Below are 22,212 nucleotides of genomic sequence, written 5' to 3'. Positions count from 1 at the left end.
AAGTGTTTCTAAATACAACACCCTTGTCAATGAGATCCTGCGCGCTTCATTAATTCTCTACTTCGTTCTTGTCCATCTCGGATCGATATCAATACCGATGGGTTGTCCATCAATTTTTTATAACAATAGAAAAAAAAATCCAAATGAAACTAAGATTTTAGTAGTACTACTCAAAAAATCTATCAGTTACATAAGATATGCACTTAGAATATGAATAATGGTTTTAAGATACAATATTTGATATATAAGAAGATAATATGAATGCCTAATTCAACTTTGAATTCAAATTAAATTAACAATAGTCCTCAAGGATTCAAAAACAAATCAGATTTTACAACAAAAATTATATGGTATCATAAACTTGCCAAAAATAGCAAAATAAAGCCATTGAAAATACTCAACCAACTAAACCTACACTCAATAGCGCTTGGATTTCGGGTCTCTGCCAATTTAACCAGAGGTCCAAAATTTAAATTCGATTCTGAAAATACAACAGTGTTAAAATTTATGAGTGTGAGCTTTATCCACCCGTTATGATCTTATCCAACTCAACGGATTAATTAGTCTCTACAGTTGTGCGATGAGAACATCTAAAGCTACATTAAGGAAATGCAGCATACAACAACAACTAAATAAATACTACAATCAATAAAAAAGCCTCTAATAGCTTGGTACAAAACCAAACCTCTCTCCAAAAGTTTCACTGCATCACCCCAATTCTGTCCATCTTCACCAGCCTCAGCCATTTGTCCTTGTCTCTCTTTCAAAACCTTAGCCTTTTCGCGGTATATACGAGCAACAACAATCGTGACATCGGTTATCAACACAACGTAAATAGGCCTTGAAGCAAAAATACTCTTTGAGGAGATGATGTAATAGAAAACAACAACCAATGCTATTATGAGTGAACTTAGTGCGCGCGTGTTTTCAGAAGCTAAAATGCTGAAATTCAATTCTCTTGATGAGAAAAATGTGTCCCGGCTCCATTTATGAAGTCTCTTTGCTTGCTTCATGTTGAGGCATTCTGTTAGCTTTTCTATTGATGATGATTTTGTTAGTTTAGGCTTAGAATCTTCAAATAGCGGCTCGTCTTCGGTTTTGGCCTCGAAATTTGAATACTTAAAACCTCCTTGATGTTTAAGTCTTGAAGCCATAGAGGCATCTTGTTTGTGTTCTTCAGCATTACCTACAAACAAAACAAAGGAAAAGTAAATGAAAATAAGCAACAAGTGATAATTTTAATGACGCATAAACCATATGTGATGCTGTTGTGGTCGCGCATGGTTTTAAATTGCGGCTGCAATATTGCTAATGCATTAGCTTTTAGTAAATGCATCGGACCGCCTTTACGATATGACTTAAAGTCACGCATGCCATTGAAATAGAAACCGTATGAGACATTTTCGCTCGTGATTGTTCAATTATTTTCATTGAAAAATCTAAATTTCGAAAGTCCAACTCAATTTTCTTCTGATGTAATGAAAAATTATAACTTTAATGTCTCTCAACTATGTGTTTCAAACACCTTTTAATCAAAATACACACTATAACGGCCGCAATCTACGTCGCAGCAACTACAATGACCGCGCGCATTATAACCACCACAATTTAAATTCATTCATGAATTAAGTAACAATTATAATCAACGTTTTAAAATTGTCGGTCATCGTAAAAATGTCATTGACAAAATGATATCACAAGGTATCAATACCAATACTGTTATTCATTGTTTTTTATGATAAAAAAATTATGGTTAATTCACAGCGCGACAAATGCAATCAATATTGCAACATCTGTACCAATCAAAATTGCAAAAAGCTTTATGCGAACATGACCGTTATTAAAAACCTTGATTCTAATATATATGCAGAAAAAGAAAAAGATTCAAACCGGCATTATCTTGATTAAAGTCAGATGCAAAAGCAGACGAAGCAAGGGAGTGAGGTCGTGCATGGCGAGGAAGAGGACTGCTAACATTATCAAAATGAGAATCAAATGCAGAAACAGACATGGATTGTCCATGACGATATGAAGGAGAAGACGTGATAGAAGGAGGTGTAGGCGGAAGTGCATTAATACGACCGGTTATTAATGCCATTCTGTCTGAACCTCTTTCTGCAAGTCGTCTTCTTCTCTCTTCTCCAGTGTTATTGTTGCTTGCCATTTTTGCACCTTTTTTTTCTTGTGATCTTCCTATTTGTTTTTCTTTGTTGGTTTGTTTGTTGTATTTTTGGGTACGATAATGTTTTATTAATAGACCCGAAAACATCGCCATTTGACATGTTCCTATCTCAAATTAATGGCCATTTCTAATTGTATGTCATTGTTAGATATTATTTTAAGGGTAAATTAAAATTTGTTACATTTATAAAAAATAAATTTAATATGCAAGAAATTTAAAAGTTAACAAAATATAAAAGTTGTTTTATGTTTTGTTAACTAAAATAAAAATCAATTTTGTATGAATTGGCAAAATGGAAAGTTATTATTATTATTATTATTATTATTATTATTATTATTATTATTATTATTATTATTATTATTATTATTATTATTATTATTATTATTATTATTATTATTATTATTATTATTATTATTATTATTATTATTATTATTATTATTATTATTATTATTATTATTATTATTATTATTATTATTATTATTATTATTATTATTATTATTATTATTATTTTTAGTCAAAAAGGACTTTGTATTAATTCAAAAATCAATGAAAAATCCAGCCACTAAAAAGACAAAAAACAAACTAGAAGACATTACATAATCAACTTAGCTATATGTGTTCTTAACTTTGTATTTTACCACCCTATATAAACTATGTCATCTATAATACTATCATCTATATTCATATTATCTACAATGTTACCAAAATGTTTATCATTACGATACTTCCAAATGCCATAGATAGTTTCCGTTAAGGATAGAAACTTTATGACCTTTTCTTTTACTATTATTGATTATTCATTCCCACTCTTCACTCTATTTGCTATGTTGATGTTTCATTTGAATTTAGTCAAGAACCTTTATCCAAATGCATGTTGGACATAGTACTACAACCAAACCAAAGAAAAGATGATTATGAGTCTATTCTCTATTCAGAAGCTGCAGATATTTCTGTTCAATAAGCCAAAATGTATCACTCGATCCTTTGTAGGAAGTCTACCGTAACAGGCTTGCCAAAGTGTCATTAAGGCTCGGGATCTCACAGAGTTACCACAAAACAATCTTTTCCAGTCAACCTTATTCAGATCTTTACAATGCAGCTTTAAATATATGGGTTTCATACATAACGTATTTCTATTCATCATTTGGTCCCAAGATTGGTTAACAGCTTTAAATATATGGGTTTCATACATAACGTATTTCTATTCATCATTTGGTCCCAAGATTGGTTCGGGTTAACGGGAATCTCCATAATACTATTTTTTTTAAAATAGTACGTATGAACTCATTTAATCCGCAAATTATCAGCTTTATCACTCAAACTCCAAAGCAGTTTCATCATGGTAATGTTGTTTCAAATATGAAGATCAATAATATCTAAACCACCATACTTTCTGCGGCTGCAAATTTTCTTCCAAGATATAGGGCTCTTCCTACTCTTAACAGAGCCCCCACTCCACAGAAAAGTTCTACAAACAGAGGCAATGGGAAGCATTGCATCCAATAGTTTGCCACCACAAAAGTAACACTCTTAATGAGTTGAATACGCCCTGCATAAGTCAACAACTTGGTGCTCCAATGATTAATATTACCTACGATTATATCCACAAGGCTAAGATAGTGAGAAATAGAAAGCTGCTTACTTGTCAAAGGCACCCCAAGATATTTGAAAGGAAGATGGTCTTCCTTAAACTCGGTCAATTTAAGAATGTCATCTTTGTTACGGGAATCAACACTTTCGAAGTAAATATTGCGATTACTCGATCGGATTAACCACTAGTCCAGTTGTGTCAAAAAAAGTCTTTAGGGTCCTTAAGCAACTCAACAGATTTGAAAACTATGATTCAATCCGATCCAATTTTACGCAGTTTAATTTTAATATAGTATATTAAAATTAATATTATAAAATGAGAATGATCGATTATGGTTTAAATAAATAAAATAATAAAAATAAATAGATAAAACCAGACTGATAAATAATATTAAAAAAATAAGCATCATCAAATAATAACTAAATAAAAATAAAAAGATATACACACGGTTTGGTTTACTTTAGATCAGTTTTGAAAAAGAAATTCGAAATGTGATCCGAATCAAGCGGTTTTTACAAAATAAAATCCAATAACATTTTATTTTGTGCAGTTTTTTATTTGTTTGGATCAGTTTACAGTTTTTATTTGGATCAATTTGGATTTGAATACACTTAGTTATTAGTCAATTAATCATTACATTAACCACAAAAATGAATGTTATTAACTACTTATTTTGTTTATAACTCATTAATCACTTTCACTATTTCATTTGCCAATAATATACATATTGTTCCGTTTCGGAACCAAAAATTATGTGTAAGTTGGTGATGTAGAATCCTGAACTGGTGGTGCTAATTTATGATACTGCGAGGCAAGGTGAACCTGCAAGGTGAGCACTCCAAAACCCAATTCTATTCAAGATTCAAGAAGAATATAGCGTAAAGTGAAGATCGGAAAATGTATCTTTTATTTCACATGAAGTGATTTTTATACCTTGGAACATGTAGAGTGGATTGGCATAAATTTGAACCTTAGCGATTTTTGTCTTTGGCCGACCCATAACACATAGTATTTGTTTTATTTTTTGTTTTTGTTTTATTTTTAGAATTAGGGTCTTAAGCTCATTTAATGTTTTTATTTTTTTTTACACTCTTGTATTGATTGTACATTTCCCTCCATTTTTTTATTTTTTTTATTTTTTAGGCTTAAATGTAGTTTTGGTCTTCCCAATTTCTCAATTGCTTGATTTTAGTTTCTTAAGTTTTAATTCGTTGATTTTGGTCCTTCAAATTTTTTAATTGTTTGATCTTGGCCTCCCAAGTTTCAATTGTTTGATTTTGACCCCTCAAATTTATTCCATTTTGTATTTGATAGTCCTCTAATAACATGTACACTAAACTTATCTTTTTTTGTTACTTTTTCTACTTTTTTTTTAAAAAAAATTTCTCTACAATTCTATTTTCTTCTCTTTTTAATAGTTAAACTTTAAATGTAATATATTGAATGTCTTAAATATTTCATTCAACATATGCCTAATGACAAATTGTTTTTGACAACAAAAAAAGATAGATCAATAGCTAACTAAAATAACAAACTCTTTGGCCAATAATTCTCTCATATTTAGGCATAAAATCCCGAAATATAACAATCTTATTGGTCATATAGAATTTCAATCTTTTTAAGAGGGATATTGTAGGTTTGTTCCTATATACTAAAATAAATTTGTTAAAAGGTTTACACATGTTATTGGCTAAAGAGACTGTTATTTTAATTAACTAGTGGTCTTTTTCTTTTTGTTAAAATCAAGCAATTGAAACTTAGAGGGCCAAAATCAAGCAATTGAAAAACTTGGGGGACCAATATCAAGCAATTAAAACTTGAAATCAAACAATTGAAAAACTTGAGGAACCAAAACTACATTTGAACCTATTTTTTATTGCTTTTATTGTTTATTTTATTGATTTTTATCTATATCTTCCTTTTAGAATTATGGCCTTAAGCCTATATAGATTTATTATTTCACCTTTTATAATATCAGTGTATCCCTCACTTTTATTATTATTTTTATTATTATTTCTGTTATGAATATTTATGTTAGTGGATGTCCATCCATCTCCTAGGTCTTCATTTTCCTATTTCATACTTAATATGTGTTTAATATGTGTGATTTTCTATCTCACTTGAGTCTTATAAATAGAGACACATATTACAATGTAAAGCACACTTGAAAGAAGATGATAATACAATATTACTTTTTCTCTTCTCTTTATCTCATTCATCTCTCCTTCATCTCTATATTGTTTTGGTTAATTTCATAACACGTTATCACCACGATACTCTACAATGCGAGTGATGAGATAGCCAGGTTCTACGTTATTTTTCTAATCTTAATATATTTGAACCAATATAATATAATTCATGATTTTGTTACTATTTTTTTTCTTCATGTAATTATGTTTATTTTTATATATTTTGTAGAGAAATTGATTTACCTTGTACAATATTATTAGATTTCTTTGATCATTCTTGTTAAATTCCGGAAGAATTTAACACTAAAACATTTCTATAAATTTGCCCGGAATTGAACTTTAACAAATAAAAGTGTTAATTTAATATTCAAGCATCCCTGAAGGATTGCACAAAGAATAATTTTTCTTGACCGTTGTTTATGGAAATACTTTGTGATATGATATTTGTAGAACTAAAGTTAATATTAAACTATCTCCAAATTATTGTTTAAAGATTGAGTTTAATTAATTATTCTGTTTATCAATAATTGATGAATTCCAGAAAAATTCAATGTTCAATCACCTTTAAAAGGCCGCATCTATAATATTATTGAATCCTAGAAGGATTGTATCAATTATGTTAAAAATTAACAAAATGATTGCTTCAATAATATTATCGAGTTCTAAAATGATGAAATCAATAATAGTAAAGTATCCCAGAAGGATTTCACAAAGAAATTTGATTTTTTTTTGTTGATGATGTAAATAATTGTAACCTACATTTTTGAGAAATAAAATTTCATAACAGTTACTTCTTTTTTTTAGTTTATTGTGTTGTATTTCTTTTAGTTGATGCATGATTGTTAATTCAAAAAGATAAAATGACCCTTAAAATTAACTTATAAAAAATACTCAAATTAAAGACCCTTGATTAACATCAACTAAATTTTCCAAATCAAACCAAAACATTTCCAAACAAAAATCAATCGTTCAACGTTTATTCACAAATAATATTAATTTATTCTAAATAAACCCAACAAGCTTGGTCAACCTCGAGTCATTTCTAAAACGATTCACCCATGAATCGAAAATATTTTTCAAATGCGAACCAAACACTTGATCAACATCAAGTCATTTTTTAAACTCAATCAATTCGTTTTCCATACAAGCGTAAATTAAACACTTGATCAACATCAAGTCATTTTCCCACGCAATCGAAAACGTTTCAAATATCTTTTCATGATAAAATCGGGTCATAAGGGAATGGTTTAGACGTCTTTATCCTCTCCTTTCCATGATTATTTTGAATTCTAGTCTTACATAGCTCGCAGTTTGGATACTTGTCTCCGTTTAAAAAACATTATATACGCAATTGAAGAAGGAATAATTAGGCGTATGTCCCTTTGTTTTAAGTACTTGGACCCTTGTTGTATAGCTCTCCATTCAAGTGCTTATCAAACACCTTTCGCGGAATCAGAAGGAAAAAAATACTAGTTCGGTGTATGCCTCTCTCTTCCCCGAATATTCGAGCAGATAGTGTATAGCTTGTTGTTTGGATATTCGTCTTTCACTTTAAAATCAATCTCAACCAATCAAATTCATTTCTCAACCAAGCGCAAATCCCTTCATCAACAAGTCTTTCTTCGCCCAAGCACAAGCCTTTTCCAACCATTGAGTATTTTTTCCTCCCAGGTGCGACTAAACTCATTTTACAATTAAAATCAATCAACACATACGTAGTTTTCTACCTAGAACTATGTAGCCTTGAGTTTTCCATCGCATTTAGGAATACATAGGAGCAAGATTCAACATCTCATCAGGCACAATATTTAAAAAAAAAACCTACAAAAGTCTCTTTCCTTCCTTTTGTAAATAACTCACAATAATTAGAAGATCGTAAATAATATTACGTTAACATTCTTTTGCAAAACTAACTAAACGGTTACCGTTGAGTACAACGAATATGAGGGATGCTAATACCTTCCCCTTGCATAACAAACTCTGGAATCCTAATTTGGTTGAGATGACTATTTGTCATTCTTTTATATGTTTTATCGATATTTTCTCTTTCCTTTTGAATAAATAAACTTCGGTGGCAACTTCGGACGCATTCCCTCGGATATTTTTTATGCCGCAACAGCTGGTGACTCTTCTAGGGACACCTCTTAAGAGAGTCCATTATAGTTTAATTATTTTTGTTGAATGTTGGTTTACTTACTTTCTTTCTTCTTCATCTTTTATTTCCTATTACCTATATTATTCATCTGATGTATGATTTCTCATATATTACGGTTAGAACATTCTGGCAGTTGGCATGTTGTGAGGAAAGGCTCTACCCGAGCTTTGAGAAAACACCTAAGTTTAAGATGGTGGTTACGTACTGTTGGCATGCATGATATATTGTCTTGGTTGGTTAGCATGAGGACCCCGTCTAAAATAGATCCTCTTGAAGATATTATAGTTTAGCAAGTATTTTGCTATGATGACAATATTTTCAAATAGGGTTTGTGACTCTAGGGACCTTGTATAGAACCCTAAACTAATGGATATTAGAACTGATGGTTGCATAGTACTGACCTACTTGATGTATTATCTCATTGGTTGGCATGAAAAACTTACTCAGGATAAATTATCTTGGGGGTATTGTTGTCTAGCAAGTTATTTAATATGGTGGTAATATTTATTAATAGAATTTGTGACTCTAAAAATCCTGTCTAGAACCTTGGAGTCGATGGTTTCTTTTTTATGATCCACCTGACGTATTGTCTCGCTGGGTTGGCGCGAAGACCTCACTTAGAGTAGATTCTCTTGGGGATATTATTGTATATCAAGTATTTTTTTTTATGGTGGCAGTATGCTCATGTAAGGTCCTTGACTCTAACAGCCTTATGAACCCTTAGAACCACCCCCTGTGGAAATCATTATGTATAAAGGACCCAGAACCTTCTCATCATTACGAATCCATACTTGGACTGTTTGAAATTGCATCTAAATATCCTTTTGCTATAGCAAAAGTCCTAAAATAAATTGTAAAAGCATCAAGGAATAAAGTATAATAGCACTGATCATTGGATCAATGAATAAAGTATAATAGAAATGATCGTTAGATCATTATACATAATATCAAAAGAATATAATGTAGATGAAAGGTAAGTTTATTTGGTTTCCAAATTGACAAGACTTACAAAATAAATTATTTTGAAACTTATTGCATGAGATAAAATTGTTGCGATCAAACAATTTCAAAATAGAAATCTTGGGTGTCCAAAACAATTATGACATAATACATTGGATAAAATGGTAAAGGTGGAAAGTGTTGAGCTGGGATTTTATGGTCTACTAGTAAGAGGATAAAGGTCATATTAGTTGTTACATCTCATTAGAGGCATCCATGTCTGAAATGCTTCACATAAAAATCAATAAGATCAAATTCAACAAAAATTTCATTGTTAATTGTAAAAAATTTCATATAAAGAAGATTTTTAATCAATTTTGGTTCATGCAAGACATTGTATAAGGTTAAGTGTAACACCCCAATTCTACCCACAGAATTTAAATAAAATCAGAGTATAAAAAAAATTCACAAAACGAAACAATTGAGGTATCACATATTCATTTTCAAAGACAAATCACCTCGTCGCATAAAGCGGATACATAGCATTCACAAAGTACGGAAGAACCGACAACATCAAATGATAGTCTTTAACATAAAACAACTTCCATATAAGTGCAACGGAAACTCAACAATTAGTTCAAAGATTCATAGCATCATAATTCAACGATTAAAACACAATTAAAGTGGCAATATCCAAAAGACAACTCAAGTATTTGCCAAAACAAAATAAATCAAAAGCAAGTAAATCAACGCGTTCGTCCCCCCGAGTGCTACGTATCAGAGCAACAACGACTCAAGACCAACTCGGGTAACCTCCTCTCAATGTGAATCACTTGCACGTTACCAATATAAAGGAAACGACGAAACAAAGAAAAGGGTGAGATATCAAATCATATAAGTGAGCGCATAATAAATTGTATATTAGGATCAAGGCATATATAGTCATCACATCGCAAGTCTTAATATTTCTATACACTTCATGCTTCAATTAATTCACAAATCTCACATACTTTACATCTCACAACAAGTCACCACAAATCATATTCACATCAATTACATATAAATCTCATTCATTTACTTTGCAAGCCAATTCACGATACATCACATATAAGTCACACAAGACATGTTCAATTAATCGCATTCGCAAGTATTGATATCCTCATACTATTCACAAAATCATCAATTCACATTTTCACATACATTCATCATTTAACAAGTCACGGAGTACAATCACGATATAGTCACAAAACGTCACAAATATGAATCACATAGACACTTGGAACATGACTCGTGTATATGCATGTGGTACCAATCAGAGCCTCCGCCCCCGTCACTAATTGCCAATTCAGGGCATAAGACATAAGCCTTCGTCGCCAATTTTGTCAACCGAACATTTAATCTAAATTCAAGTTTATTCCAATTAGATAGACTTATTGGACATTAATTCAGTCATTAATAATCGACCGGTTAATATCACAATTTCGACAAAATACCACTACCACGTTAACGTACTAATTAAACTTAGCTACCACGTCAATTTTTCATCAAATTCCGGACAACTAAATATACCGGTTAATTCGACTATTTCGATCAAACAGGACTATTTTGCATTATATAAATACTACTGTTATTTAATATTCCAAAACATGATTCTTATAATAAAATATTTGTTTAACTTAATAATACTAATTAGTATCATTACTCATAAATATATGTTAATAATACTATATATATATATATATATATATATATATATATATATATATATATATATATATATATATATATATATATATATATAACATAAACACCAAATAAGAATGAAAGCTGTCGGACGTCAATCCAAGCCAAAGTTGTGCCGGCCGTCACTACATGCCACAAGGGCTGCCAGTCGTCAATACAGCCATAAGGGCTGCCGGTCTTCCCGTCTCCAAGGTGTTGTCGTCCGTCGTGATGAGGTAGTGACGTCTGTCACTTCTTGTTCTTCCCATTTTCACGCACAACAACAAACAGAAATGGCAGAAATGAAATACAGGATTATCCTATGTAACCAATTCAATCTTCAATTCTAGGTAAAATCAATGAACAGCAACAGCAAACATGCTTCCTATTTACGGAACAGCAAGTTCAAACAATCAACAATGAACATATACGGTTTCTAGCAACGATTAACACAAGCAAAGGCAATAAATTTACACACCCAATTCCCCACATAAAAATTGTTTATGAGCCCCATTATAGGAAGAGAATCTCACCCTTACCTTATTCAATTGAAGAAAACTCTACCAATCTTGACTCTTGGTTTGGGATTTCTCTAAACTTGGTTCTCCTCTTCAAGACCTAGCCTCCTTCTTCACAAAATGGCTTCTATTTTGTGATATCTCTACACTTTCCTTAAACCCTTACTAACACTAAAACCTATCCTTAGTATAACATTGGGCCTAAGGATAAAACTACATTATTATTCTTCACTTAGCAAAAATAAATAGGCTCAATAAGCTCACTAACTCAAATAACCCGTTATATCACTTTTATTAATATTCCATCAGTATAATATTTCCGACTTATAAATAATATTATTTTTAATATTATTTTCTGACTTTAACTTAATAAATCCAAATACATCCCTTAAAATAATATCGACAAATCCAATTACGACATAATCCAATATTTAAATCCTTCAATAATTTAATTAACCAATTTAATTAAATTTGGGGCGTTACATTAAGGAGTATTGAGAATTATATATAATACATTGCCACACCTAATAACTAGATTATTATGACCATTTCCATCAATAATATTATTTTTTGTATTGAAATAAGACATATGATTACCTCTATTTTACATCGTGTGAGATGTAGCCTCTCTATCCATCTACCATTGTTCATTAGAAGCAGTAATAGAGAGAGTATACATAGAGGTTAGATTATCTATTGGTGCATATGACATGTGTGTTGTAGTGACATGCGCCTGTTGTGGTTTTGATCCAAGAAATCTATAATGATGATTGAAATTTAATGGCTTCTTTAAAGTTTTAGTTGTATGATATGCGCAAGGTAGAGTTGTCATTGTTATATTTCGTTCATTTTGCACGTGTTGTTTCTTCCAAGACAGACATAGAAAGAGTTGTTGTGTTTGATTGAAAATATATATGTTGAAGAAGTACCACATTGCTTAGTTTTGTGAAGGAAGAGTGAGTCCAAGGCTATATAAAGGATTCAAGTTCTTCGTTACAAGATGCACCAGTTAAAAGAAATTTAAGCTTGTATTTGACTTTCTTTGTTTTCTTATGCTTTGTATTAGAGTGTTGTGAGATAGATGTAGTTAAATGTTTTTTTTGGAGAGTGAGAGTGTACTGGGGGTCTGGGGTATTTAAGGGTATATTATGTGTTGTAACAATTTTCACATTGTGCTATTCTTTGATTGTCATTTGGTAATAGTCGTGGTTTTTCTCCACCACAAGTGTGAGTCCCCTACATCCTATAACATGATCCAACACCGGATCTACCTCCCGCTTCCCCACCAAGCCGAACCACGACTCTAATACCACATTGGGAAATCCGGAAGAGTCAAGAGCACCAACGCAACTAATACTCCAAGACCACAAGAGAGTGAGACACCACATCTCAGCCCTTAAGGTTTTATGTTGGTATTATGGAAGAAGTTTGACACAATGTATTATGTTGATATCAATAACATTATCACTATGAACACTTAAAATCAGAGGAGGGCCAGTTCATGCATCTAAATAGAAGTTAGTACTAAGGCCAATGATGACCCTAGAGCTTTGGATCACTAAGTCAAAATCTTTCTTGATGCTACTCCAAATGAATATGATTTATTTTAAATAATTATAATTAAATAATTGAGTTCTATTTTAAATATTATAAAAAATATATATAATTAGAAAATCATTGTACATTTATTTTGAAATCTATTTATTAAAATGTTGTTCCGGGCTGGCCAAATAATCTTATATGGCCCAATCCACTAGAGAAGCCCAATAAGCATTAGGCCCAATCCATAAGAAATACAAAGGATCGAACTACCTTTGGGTACAAGTGCGCTGGATTATCCGAGCATGTTGAACCATCGTCCTCGCCAACGGCTAGTTCCTCTGCTCGGATAGACCAAGACCTATTCAAACAGCCTCCTATATTATGTGCCTTGGATTTACGCCCAAGCCCATTATTATAGGATTACCGGTCCACAACCAAGGATAAATAACCCCTTAGACCTAGGGGCAAGGTAATTCCATCTTTTCCTCACAAAACTTACAAATTTCTCGTTGTACCTTTGCTCTCTTTCTTACTTTGACATCGGAGTGTCTTGCAGGTACAACACCCCTTTTCTCTCAACCACCGCTGAAGATTCTGACGTTGTTGCTGGCCCATTCATTCTGATCACCCCGCATCAAATGCTATAGTCAATTATTTTAATAATTTCTTTTAATAAAGTCAATAAAAAATACTTTATTTTAGGTCAATCAATTAAATCTTAAATTAATCAGATCTAAACAAACTTATAAATATTATGTTTGGTTAGGATTAGAGATAGATTAAAATCAAGATAATACTTGATTTAAATTTAAAATATAATTTAAGTTAGTTATATAACTCATCACTTCGGTTCTTTACTCACTCCAAATAAAAGTTGAACATTATACTTTAATGCCATGTTACTTTTATATTTTATTTTATTTTTAAATAAATTAAAATTTTAACACAACTTATTCTAAAAGTAAGATACTCAACTTAAATTCATAAGTACCAAAGAATTTCTCTCAATTCAATATGACATAATTAAAATTTATCTTTCATTTCAACCACAATTACCTACGGGAAGTTTTATTTTAGCCCGTTGTTATTAGAGATAGGGGTGGAAATAGGTCAGGCCGATAACAAGGGCCTACAGACTAGCCTATATAAGCTCAGGACAGACCATAGATTATTTTTAAATAGAAAATGTCTAGGTTTTTTTTAAGTCTACTTAGTTAAAAATGTTAAGTCTCATGCCCTAAAAAAGCCTTTTAAGCCTATCAGGCCGGCCTATTTAAATAACTATGAATACTTTTTTATTATCATTATATTATGTTTTGTACTTTGAATTAAAATACATTAATAAAACTTTGTTATCTTAAAGAACTTGTGAAAATAAGATGAAAACACCTGATGAATATCATTCTCATAAGTTCTTTTAGTTCGTTAGTCTATTTAAACATTATTTTAATTGTTTATTTACATATGTATAAAACAAATAGATTTTTATGTAGGCTAACAGACTAATCAAACCTTCGGAAAGGTCAGACTCAGACCTACAAAATAAGTTTACGACAGGCTACAGGTCAGGCTTAGGCTTCAGTTTTTTTGACAGGCCAGACTTAGACTTGACAAAGGCTAGCTCGGCCCAGCCTATTTCCACCCCTAATTAGAGACAAATTCGTGATATATTTTGTACATTTAACCTAATTTTACTTTAAATGTAACCTCCATTAATAAAAATAAAGGTTTCACATTTTTAACAATGGCAATCACAATCGGATCGGACTGGCCAGTTCAGTTGGTTAGATCAGGAATCATAATCTTAATTGGTTTATTTGAATCTAAAAACTAACTTGTAGAAGGACTTGGATTTAAATTGAAAAATCGGTCAAAATTTGTATAAAATTAAAATTATAGAGTTTTAAAATATTTTTATGGTCGGACCAGATTTTGCTTTTGAATTATAAAAATATGATAAAGGGTTTTATTCTTAAACAAAATGTTGTTTGATTTAATTTCTCCATTCCTTCAATCACTTTAGTACACATTATTGACGTAGAGAAACCAAATTCAAAAATCAAGTAAAATTTATTCTTAATTTTTTTATTATTGTCTATTTATTTGATGAATAAATGTAAATTTTGGATAACAATCCATAATAGTTAGAGGCAATAAAACACACCGCAACACATAATATATGAAGAGAGGAAATGATAAAACCATGTTATAACATCATTTGGTTAATAATTTATAATAATTATTATTATTATTATTTAAAAATGAAAGTCTTGATCTATTTAGTTATTAATTTTTTATTATTATTATTATTATTATTATTATTATTATCATATAAAAAATGAAAGTTTTGAGCCTAAATAACTCACTAACTCATTACTTACAATTTTAAAATCTTACTTACCTTAAAATTAAATTTAATCACTTTATTATATAATAAATTGCATGTTTTAACCCAAAAAAGAAAAAAAAGAGGTTCCTGTCATTTTAGATATTTGAGTTATTTTATTTAAATAATTAATTATAAAATTTTAAAAATAGAAAAGCCTATCAAAAACTAAATAATATATTAAGTATCAAATATTATAAAATTATCAATAAATTTTTTATATTATTTTAAAAAGATGGAAAATGCTTATTAGTAAGAAAATAGAAAAATAAGAAAGGCAAGAATAAATCATAACCATCCATTATCACCACAACCCCATGATCCCTATTAAAAAAGAAATTAAATTTAAAATTAATTTAAAATTCTCCATTAAAATAGTGACACATATTCATTCTTGCATTTCTTCTTCAAATTTCTTCGTACTAATTAAATAGCGCTACTCTAAAAAGATTATGCAAAAATATTTTTATATATGAAAAAAACAATTATTTACTTATAACCGGTTTCAACGAAGTTTAAGCTCATCTAACCTGATCCAATCCTAAATTCATAGACACACAGGTTTGTTGTCTGGTCTAATTTTGATTTGTTTGATTGTTTGTTTGTTTATAATGTAAAATTTGAAAATTAATCAAAGTGAGATTATGCCTACTATACATTTATGTGTTTTCAAATTCCATTATTGTATAATATACTTTTTATCTTTTTCTTTTTTGAAAAACTTACCTTTTTTATAATCAATAATATTATATTTAAGGAATTTGATATTTTTTTTTCAGCTTTAAATAATCCCAATCTAGAAGAAAAAATGATATTTTTTACTAAATGAGAAACTAATTATATAACCTTTTAGAATAATTTGATTTTAGTCAATTTAGTTGTCTAATTTTAAAAAATAATTATTAACTAATTGGGGGAACGGATAAAAGAAGATTTAAAAAGTGAAGAAAATATAAAAAATAATTTAAATTATTAATTTGTAACTAAATATGAATATTTTAAATTAAAAGATACAATGATTTATTTTATTTTTAAATAAACAAAAATTAAAAATAAACGCAGCCACAATTTGATATACAAAAATATAAAAAATAAAAAATAACAATAAGTTTAAAGGTAGTGCACTCACAGTATAAACTAACTTTTCACAGTGTAAACTAACTTTACACATACAATCAATCAAAATTCTTACACCTGCCATGTCGTATTAGTTTTTTTAAATTGAAATTATTTTAATTAGATACATAGTTGTGATTGGTTAATAGTGTAAAAATATTTTACACTGTCAGTACATTTCCCTTTTTCTATTCGACAATTTGATATACAAAAATATAAAAAACAATAAACAACAATTACTCGAATCTGAAATACAAAGAATATTTCTGTTAATAAGACAAATAAAAAAACTAAAGTTATTATTAAATTTAGGGTCTGTTTGGTAAAAATAACGGTTGACTGATAAGCTAGCTGATAGCTTATAACTTATGACTGATGGCTGATGACGGGTGACTTATAGCTTATAGCGGATGATTGAGACTGATAGCTTATAAGCTCATTGAAGTGTTTGGTAAAATTAGCGGTTCAATTAACTTATAAATGTAAAATGATATAAAAGATATTTAATATATAATTATTTTATTTTAAATTAAAATAAAGTATAAGGGTTAAAAATGAATTTTAATTGAAATAATAAGGATAAAAAAGCAAGAAAAAGTAATAAGCTATAAGACATAAGCTAAAACTCTATTTCAAATAGCGTCTGGAAAATAAGCTATAAGCTAGTAAAATAAGCTATAAGCTCGTGATGAAAAGACTGTTACCAAATGGGTCTAAATTATCATATGAGCTTATAAGACATAAGACATAAGCTATAAGCTCGAAAATATGTCTTACCGCCTATAATTCAGTAATATCAACAAATAATAATAGTCATATTTAACACCAGAAAAATTGCTTAAAACATTTATCTTTTACTTTTTATTTATGGTATAAAAATACCAATTTTTTCAATAATTAATAGATATAATTTAATAAAAATATCAATTTTATTTATATATTTTTCTTTTACAGAAAATTATCAAATATATTATTGTATTTATAAAAGAAAAAAAGTATTTTATTTTTATGAAATAAATGATCAAAAAGGTACCTGATCCAATCCAAACGTTACCTCTTATCAAAACATAAAATTAATATCAACTTTACTACTAGAATAAATCCATAATATTAATGTTTATTCGTAAGTTTTTTTTCTCTACAATAAACGTTCCCTATGAGTTTCAAACATTAAAATAGCATAAAAAAACAAATAAAAAAAACATTAAAATCTCCTCAGAAACTCATCACATTTTTATTCTTTATTTGAAATGCATTGAACTCCTTTGGTTTTCTTTTTGTAAGGGAAAAAATCAGAGAAAGTATTTCATTTATTTTTCAGAATCATATCCTATTTGGTAATATTAAGAAATTTCATAAATAAATATACCAAATATTAATTTAACCAAATTCTACCTTTGAATGAGATTTTGTATGAAGCATGATTTTCAACATTGTTCATCTTTTTTTCCAAATCATATCATATATGCATTGTCACATCATGATTTGTTACCAATAATTTTTTAGAGCAACCAATTAAAATTGTATACCCAATTTATTATTTTACCAATAAAATATTCTTATTATGCCTATAAACTTCACTCCTTAATCCTCACATGAAATCATTTTCATTCATTCATCAAATTAAACCCCATTAGTCCAAAAAAATTCCAATATGCCAAAGAACCTTAGAAAATCCCTTCAACGTTACTTTAGCAAAATCAAAACTCAACATTCACATCAACTCCGTTTACCATCCAAGAAATGGATTAGTCTCAAAAGTTGCAAACATCCTAGAACTCCGTCCTTCTCGATCGAAAACAAAAACAACAAAGACGATGAAGCTACACTGGCCGACATCGACCAATTTCTTTTTGAAAATTTTAAGTCGTTGTTTCTTGATGAGCACGAAGATGCTCACATTAACCAAAACACTAAAAGTGTCGTCAGATCGGATGAAGATGAAGAGAAGGATGAAGAAAAAACTGGTGAAAATAAATCTTCAAAATTAGGACGAATCATTTTTGATTCGTCCGAGGGAGGTTCACCTTTGGATCTTAATGGATCCAATAGATTTTTTACGCCGCGTGGCTTCTCGGGATCCACAACAACATCAACAACAAACACATTTGAAGAAACGGGATCATCCTCAAACTCGTCAACTTCGAAAACTTTTAATATTAATTCGTCTTCAAAGGAAGATAAAATGAATATTCCTAACAATTGTGTTGTTGTGTTGGCTAATTCGCCAAATCCTTATGACGATTTCCGCAAATCTATGCAAGAAAATGTGGAAGCAAGGATTATGAAGAATCAAAGCGTGGATTGGGATTTCATGGAAGAACTTTTGTTTTGTTATATAAACATGAATGAGAAGAAATCGTGTAAGTTTATACTAAGTGCCTTTTGTGACTTAATTAGTGTTATGAGACAGAGTTCGGACACTGAATCAGAGAAAGATCCAGAGAAACCGCGAAGCGTTCGAACCATTAGAAAGGGAAAGGATGTAAGGAAGAAGAAGAATAAAGAATTAACATTATAATTTGAAGGTTAAAGATGATGAGTAAAATTTGAAAGATTTGGCTTGAGTTATTTTATGTCTATCATATCTTTTGGATTTTTTTTAGGCTAAAATGTATTTTCATTTTATGTATGATTTTCAATGTCGGAATTAAGGAATAAATGTCAATGAATATCAATTGTAATTTATGATACCGTTCATGTCTCGTAAGAACATGAGTTTAATTGAATATTTAGACCTTTCTTGACTATAGTGAAGCCTCATGATTTAATATCAAAAGTTAAGAGAAGAGAAGAATTAGCTAAGATCGCCATGAATTTTTCAGGTGTAAGTTGAGGCATAACTTATGTATATTTTTAATTGAAAGTAAATAAATAAACAAAATAAATCACATTGTTGTTACTTTTTTTGTATTACACACATTGTTGTTACTTTAAAGGTGAATAAAATTTCTTGGTTCAAAGGGATCAGTCTAAATTTGTGCGTTGATGATATTTGATTTGGATTTTTATTAGTTTAAAGATGAGTACATTTTGATTTACACTTTTATCAACAAAATTCTCCAATTCAAACTAATTTTTTTTTATATGCGTTGATATATTGATGGAGAGGAATGACAATTAGATTTATATTCAATGAGTACTTCAAAAAAGTGTCTACAACGAATAAGGGTGTTTGTGGTGCTGTTAGAATCGGTTTTGGGGTAAAAACTCAGTTATTTCAAAGATAAATTTATTTGCAGTTCGATTCGATTTTAGATTATTGATAAAACAAATCCAACTCAATCTAATTTCATGCGGTTTAATTTAGATCGATTTTTTAATATCTAAATTACAAGTTATATTTTTTATTAAAAATATAAAAAATGTGAATAAATAACGAGTTTGATATAATATATAACATATAGTATATTAAAAAATAATATTACAAAATAAGAATCAACGATTAAAATAAATGAAATAATAAAAATAAATAGATTAACATAGAAATAAATGAAATAATAAAAATAAATAGATTAAGATAACTAATAAAGAGTATTACAAAAAAATATCATCAAATAATAAACTATGCAATGTATCATATTAATAAAAAATAAATAAATATAAAAATATATATGTTGTTTGGATCAGTTTTAAAAAATCAATCCAAAATTCGATCTAAACCGAATGGATTTTTTAAAATTACATCTAAACACATCCAATAGTATTCGGTTTTTTTTATTAGTTTGTAATTTTTAATTAGATTGATTTTGATATGGACATCCTTAACAATAAATAGAGTACAAGTGTTGATACAAGTCTATCACTTTTAAAAATTACAGGATTATTATTAAATTAATATGCATTTTCATATAAAGTGTTGATTTATTTCATAGTTCAACAAAAAAATATTTTAAATATTGTTTTTATAAACATATGCTTACATAAACAAGTACTATAGTATGATCTCTAAACTCTAGTTATATATATATATATATATATATATATATTAATTAGTTTAGTGGTTAAAATTCATCTTTAAAAGAGTTCGAACAAAGATTTGTATTTATAAATTTTTTAGTCTAATTGTTGGAATTCACCTTTAAAAAGAAATAAATAGCTCCTGCTTATAATATCCCTAAATAGCTACCAACTAAATAGATTTAATAGACAAATTATAATTTCTTAGTGACAAAAATTTGACTTGATCTAGTTTAAAGGTGAATTACAATTTTTTTTACAACCAAAATCTAAATGACTTATTTATAAATATTTATTTCACATCATAAAAAATAAAAAAGTTGACTCATAATCTATAAAGACATAAATTTTTTTTTATTATTTCAAGAAAATTAGTATTACATTTTGACCAAAAATAAAAAATAAAGGGTGTTTGAAAAAAATACTTATTAAATTAAGTAAAAAAATTTTAAAAAATTAATAATTTGGTCAAACATGTGCAAATTCTAATATGAAATTTTTTATTTATTTTTCTTTACTCCCTCGTCTCACAATACATGTTCTCTTTGAGAGATTCACATTTTTTAAAATAATGACTAATTGTGTTGATTTTAATGATAAAATAAATATCATTTATTAAAATAACCTTATTAATAATAATAATAGAGTTAATAGCCGTTTATCCCCTGTCATATAAGCGAGTTTTGATTTACCCCCTTTAAAAAAAAATTGGATTACCCCCTATAATTTTAGGACACCCCCTAAGCGTGTAAAAATCAGGGAAGTAAATCAAAAAATATACATTTTACAGGGATTAATTTTTCCTCTTAGGGGGCAAAAGACTTAGAATTTTAAAATTATTGGGGAATAATCAAAAACTTTTTTTAAAGGGGGGTAAATTAAAACTCACCTATATGACAGGGGTAAATGGCTATTAACCCTTAATAATAAAAGTGAAGTAGTGGTATGATTTAAAAAACAATAAATAAGGGTAAGTTAATTGAAAAAAATAATAAATATTATATTGATTTTTTAAAGGAACAAATTATTTGAGATAAATAAAATAGAAAAGATGACACCTATTGTAAGACAAATGGAGTAACATTTAAATAAGTTTTATATTTAGATAAAAAGCATGATATTATAATTATAATATAAATATCATATTTCAATTCAATAATTGATGATAAAATATAGGGTTAAATATATAAAATCCCCCTGTAATATAGGCGAAAGTCGCTTTTCCCCCTGTAAATTTTTATTTCTTCAAACACCGCCTTAAAATATAAAAATACTATGTCTTTTGCCCCTTAAGTGTAAAGTTTATCCCCTGTAATATTTTTTTGTTTGATCCCCCCATTTTGGTGTTTAAATTGCATGCTTAGGGGGGTAATTCAAACAAAAAAATATTATAGGGGTGAAATTAAAAAAAATTATTACGAGGGGGTAAAGCGAATTTCGCCAATATTACATGGGTGAAAAGTGATATTAACCCTAAAATGTATTAGGATAAGTTAATCCTTAAGAAAAACTAGATTGTCTTAGTTCAAGTTAATGCCCTAAATATGAATAGGATATGAAATCAACAATAAAGTAAAACAAAAAATTACTAATGTGTTTCTTAAAAATATATTTTAAAATATTAAAAAATCATTATTAGTAAAAAATAAGAATTTGATATTAAATAAGAAAATTATTAATAAATGTATTGAATTTAAGTAAAAATTTCTTATTAAAAATTCAAAAAAAGTACTAATTTATATTTTTAAAATTTATAAATTTATCTATCTATCTATTTATCTCTCTCTCTCTCTCTCTCTCTCTCCATTATGAATAATAATAGATTTTGATCGATGATGCTGAACTCTAAAAGCGATGATGCTGATCTCCAATGCGGTGGCCGGAGCTGACCTACAAGGTTTGCACTTAATGC

At 28.8% G+C, this 22,212-nt stretch overlaps 2 protein-coding genes across 2 annotated transcripts; one reads left to right on the top strand and one right to left on the bottom strand.

The window, feature by feature from the left end:
* Positions 1-461: 461 nt before the first annotated feature.
* Positions 462-2,181, bottom strand: LOC131606166 (uncharacterized). Its single transcript, XM_058878442.1, has 2 exons — positions 1,891-2,181; positions 462-1,186 (listed from the first exon to the last, which is right to left on the bottom strand). The coding sequence occupies exons 1-2, from the start codon at positions 2,162-2,164 to the stop codon at positions 597-599; spliced, it is 864 nt and encodes a 287-aa protein (XP_058734425.1). The 5' UTR covers positions 2,165-2,181; the 3' UTR covers positions 462-596.
* Positions 2,182-17,921: 15,740 nt separating this feature from the next.
* LOC131604006 (transcription repressor OFP14-like) lies at positions 17,922-18,861 on the top strand. The gene has a single exon (XM_058876493.1). It carries the CDS (start codon positions 17,995-17,997, stop codon positions 18,859-18,861), a length of 867 nt encoding a protein of 288 aa, XP_058732476.1. The 5' UTR covers positions 17,922-17,994.
* The last annotated feature ends 3,351 nt before the right edge of the window (positions 18,862-22,212 follow it).

This window comes from Vicia villosa, linkage group LG5, assembly GCF_029867415.1.
Source record: "Vicia villosa cultivar HV-30 ecotype Madison, WI linkage group LG5, Vvil1.0, whole genome shotgun sequence".
In the NCBI taxonomy this organism is placed as follows: domain Eukaryota; kingdom Viridiplantae; phylum Streptophyta; class Magnoliopsida; order Fabales; family Fabaceae; genus Vicia; species Vicia villosa.
Note: the sequence above shows the minus strand (reverse complement) of the source record. Positions and strands in the feature narration are given on the sequence as shown.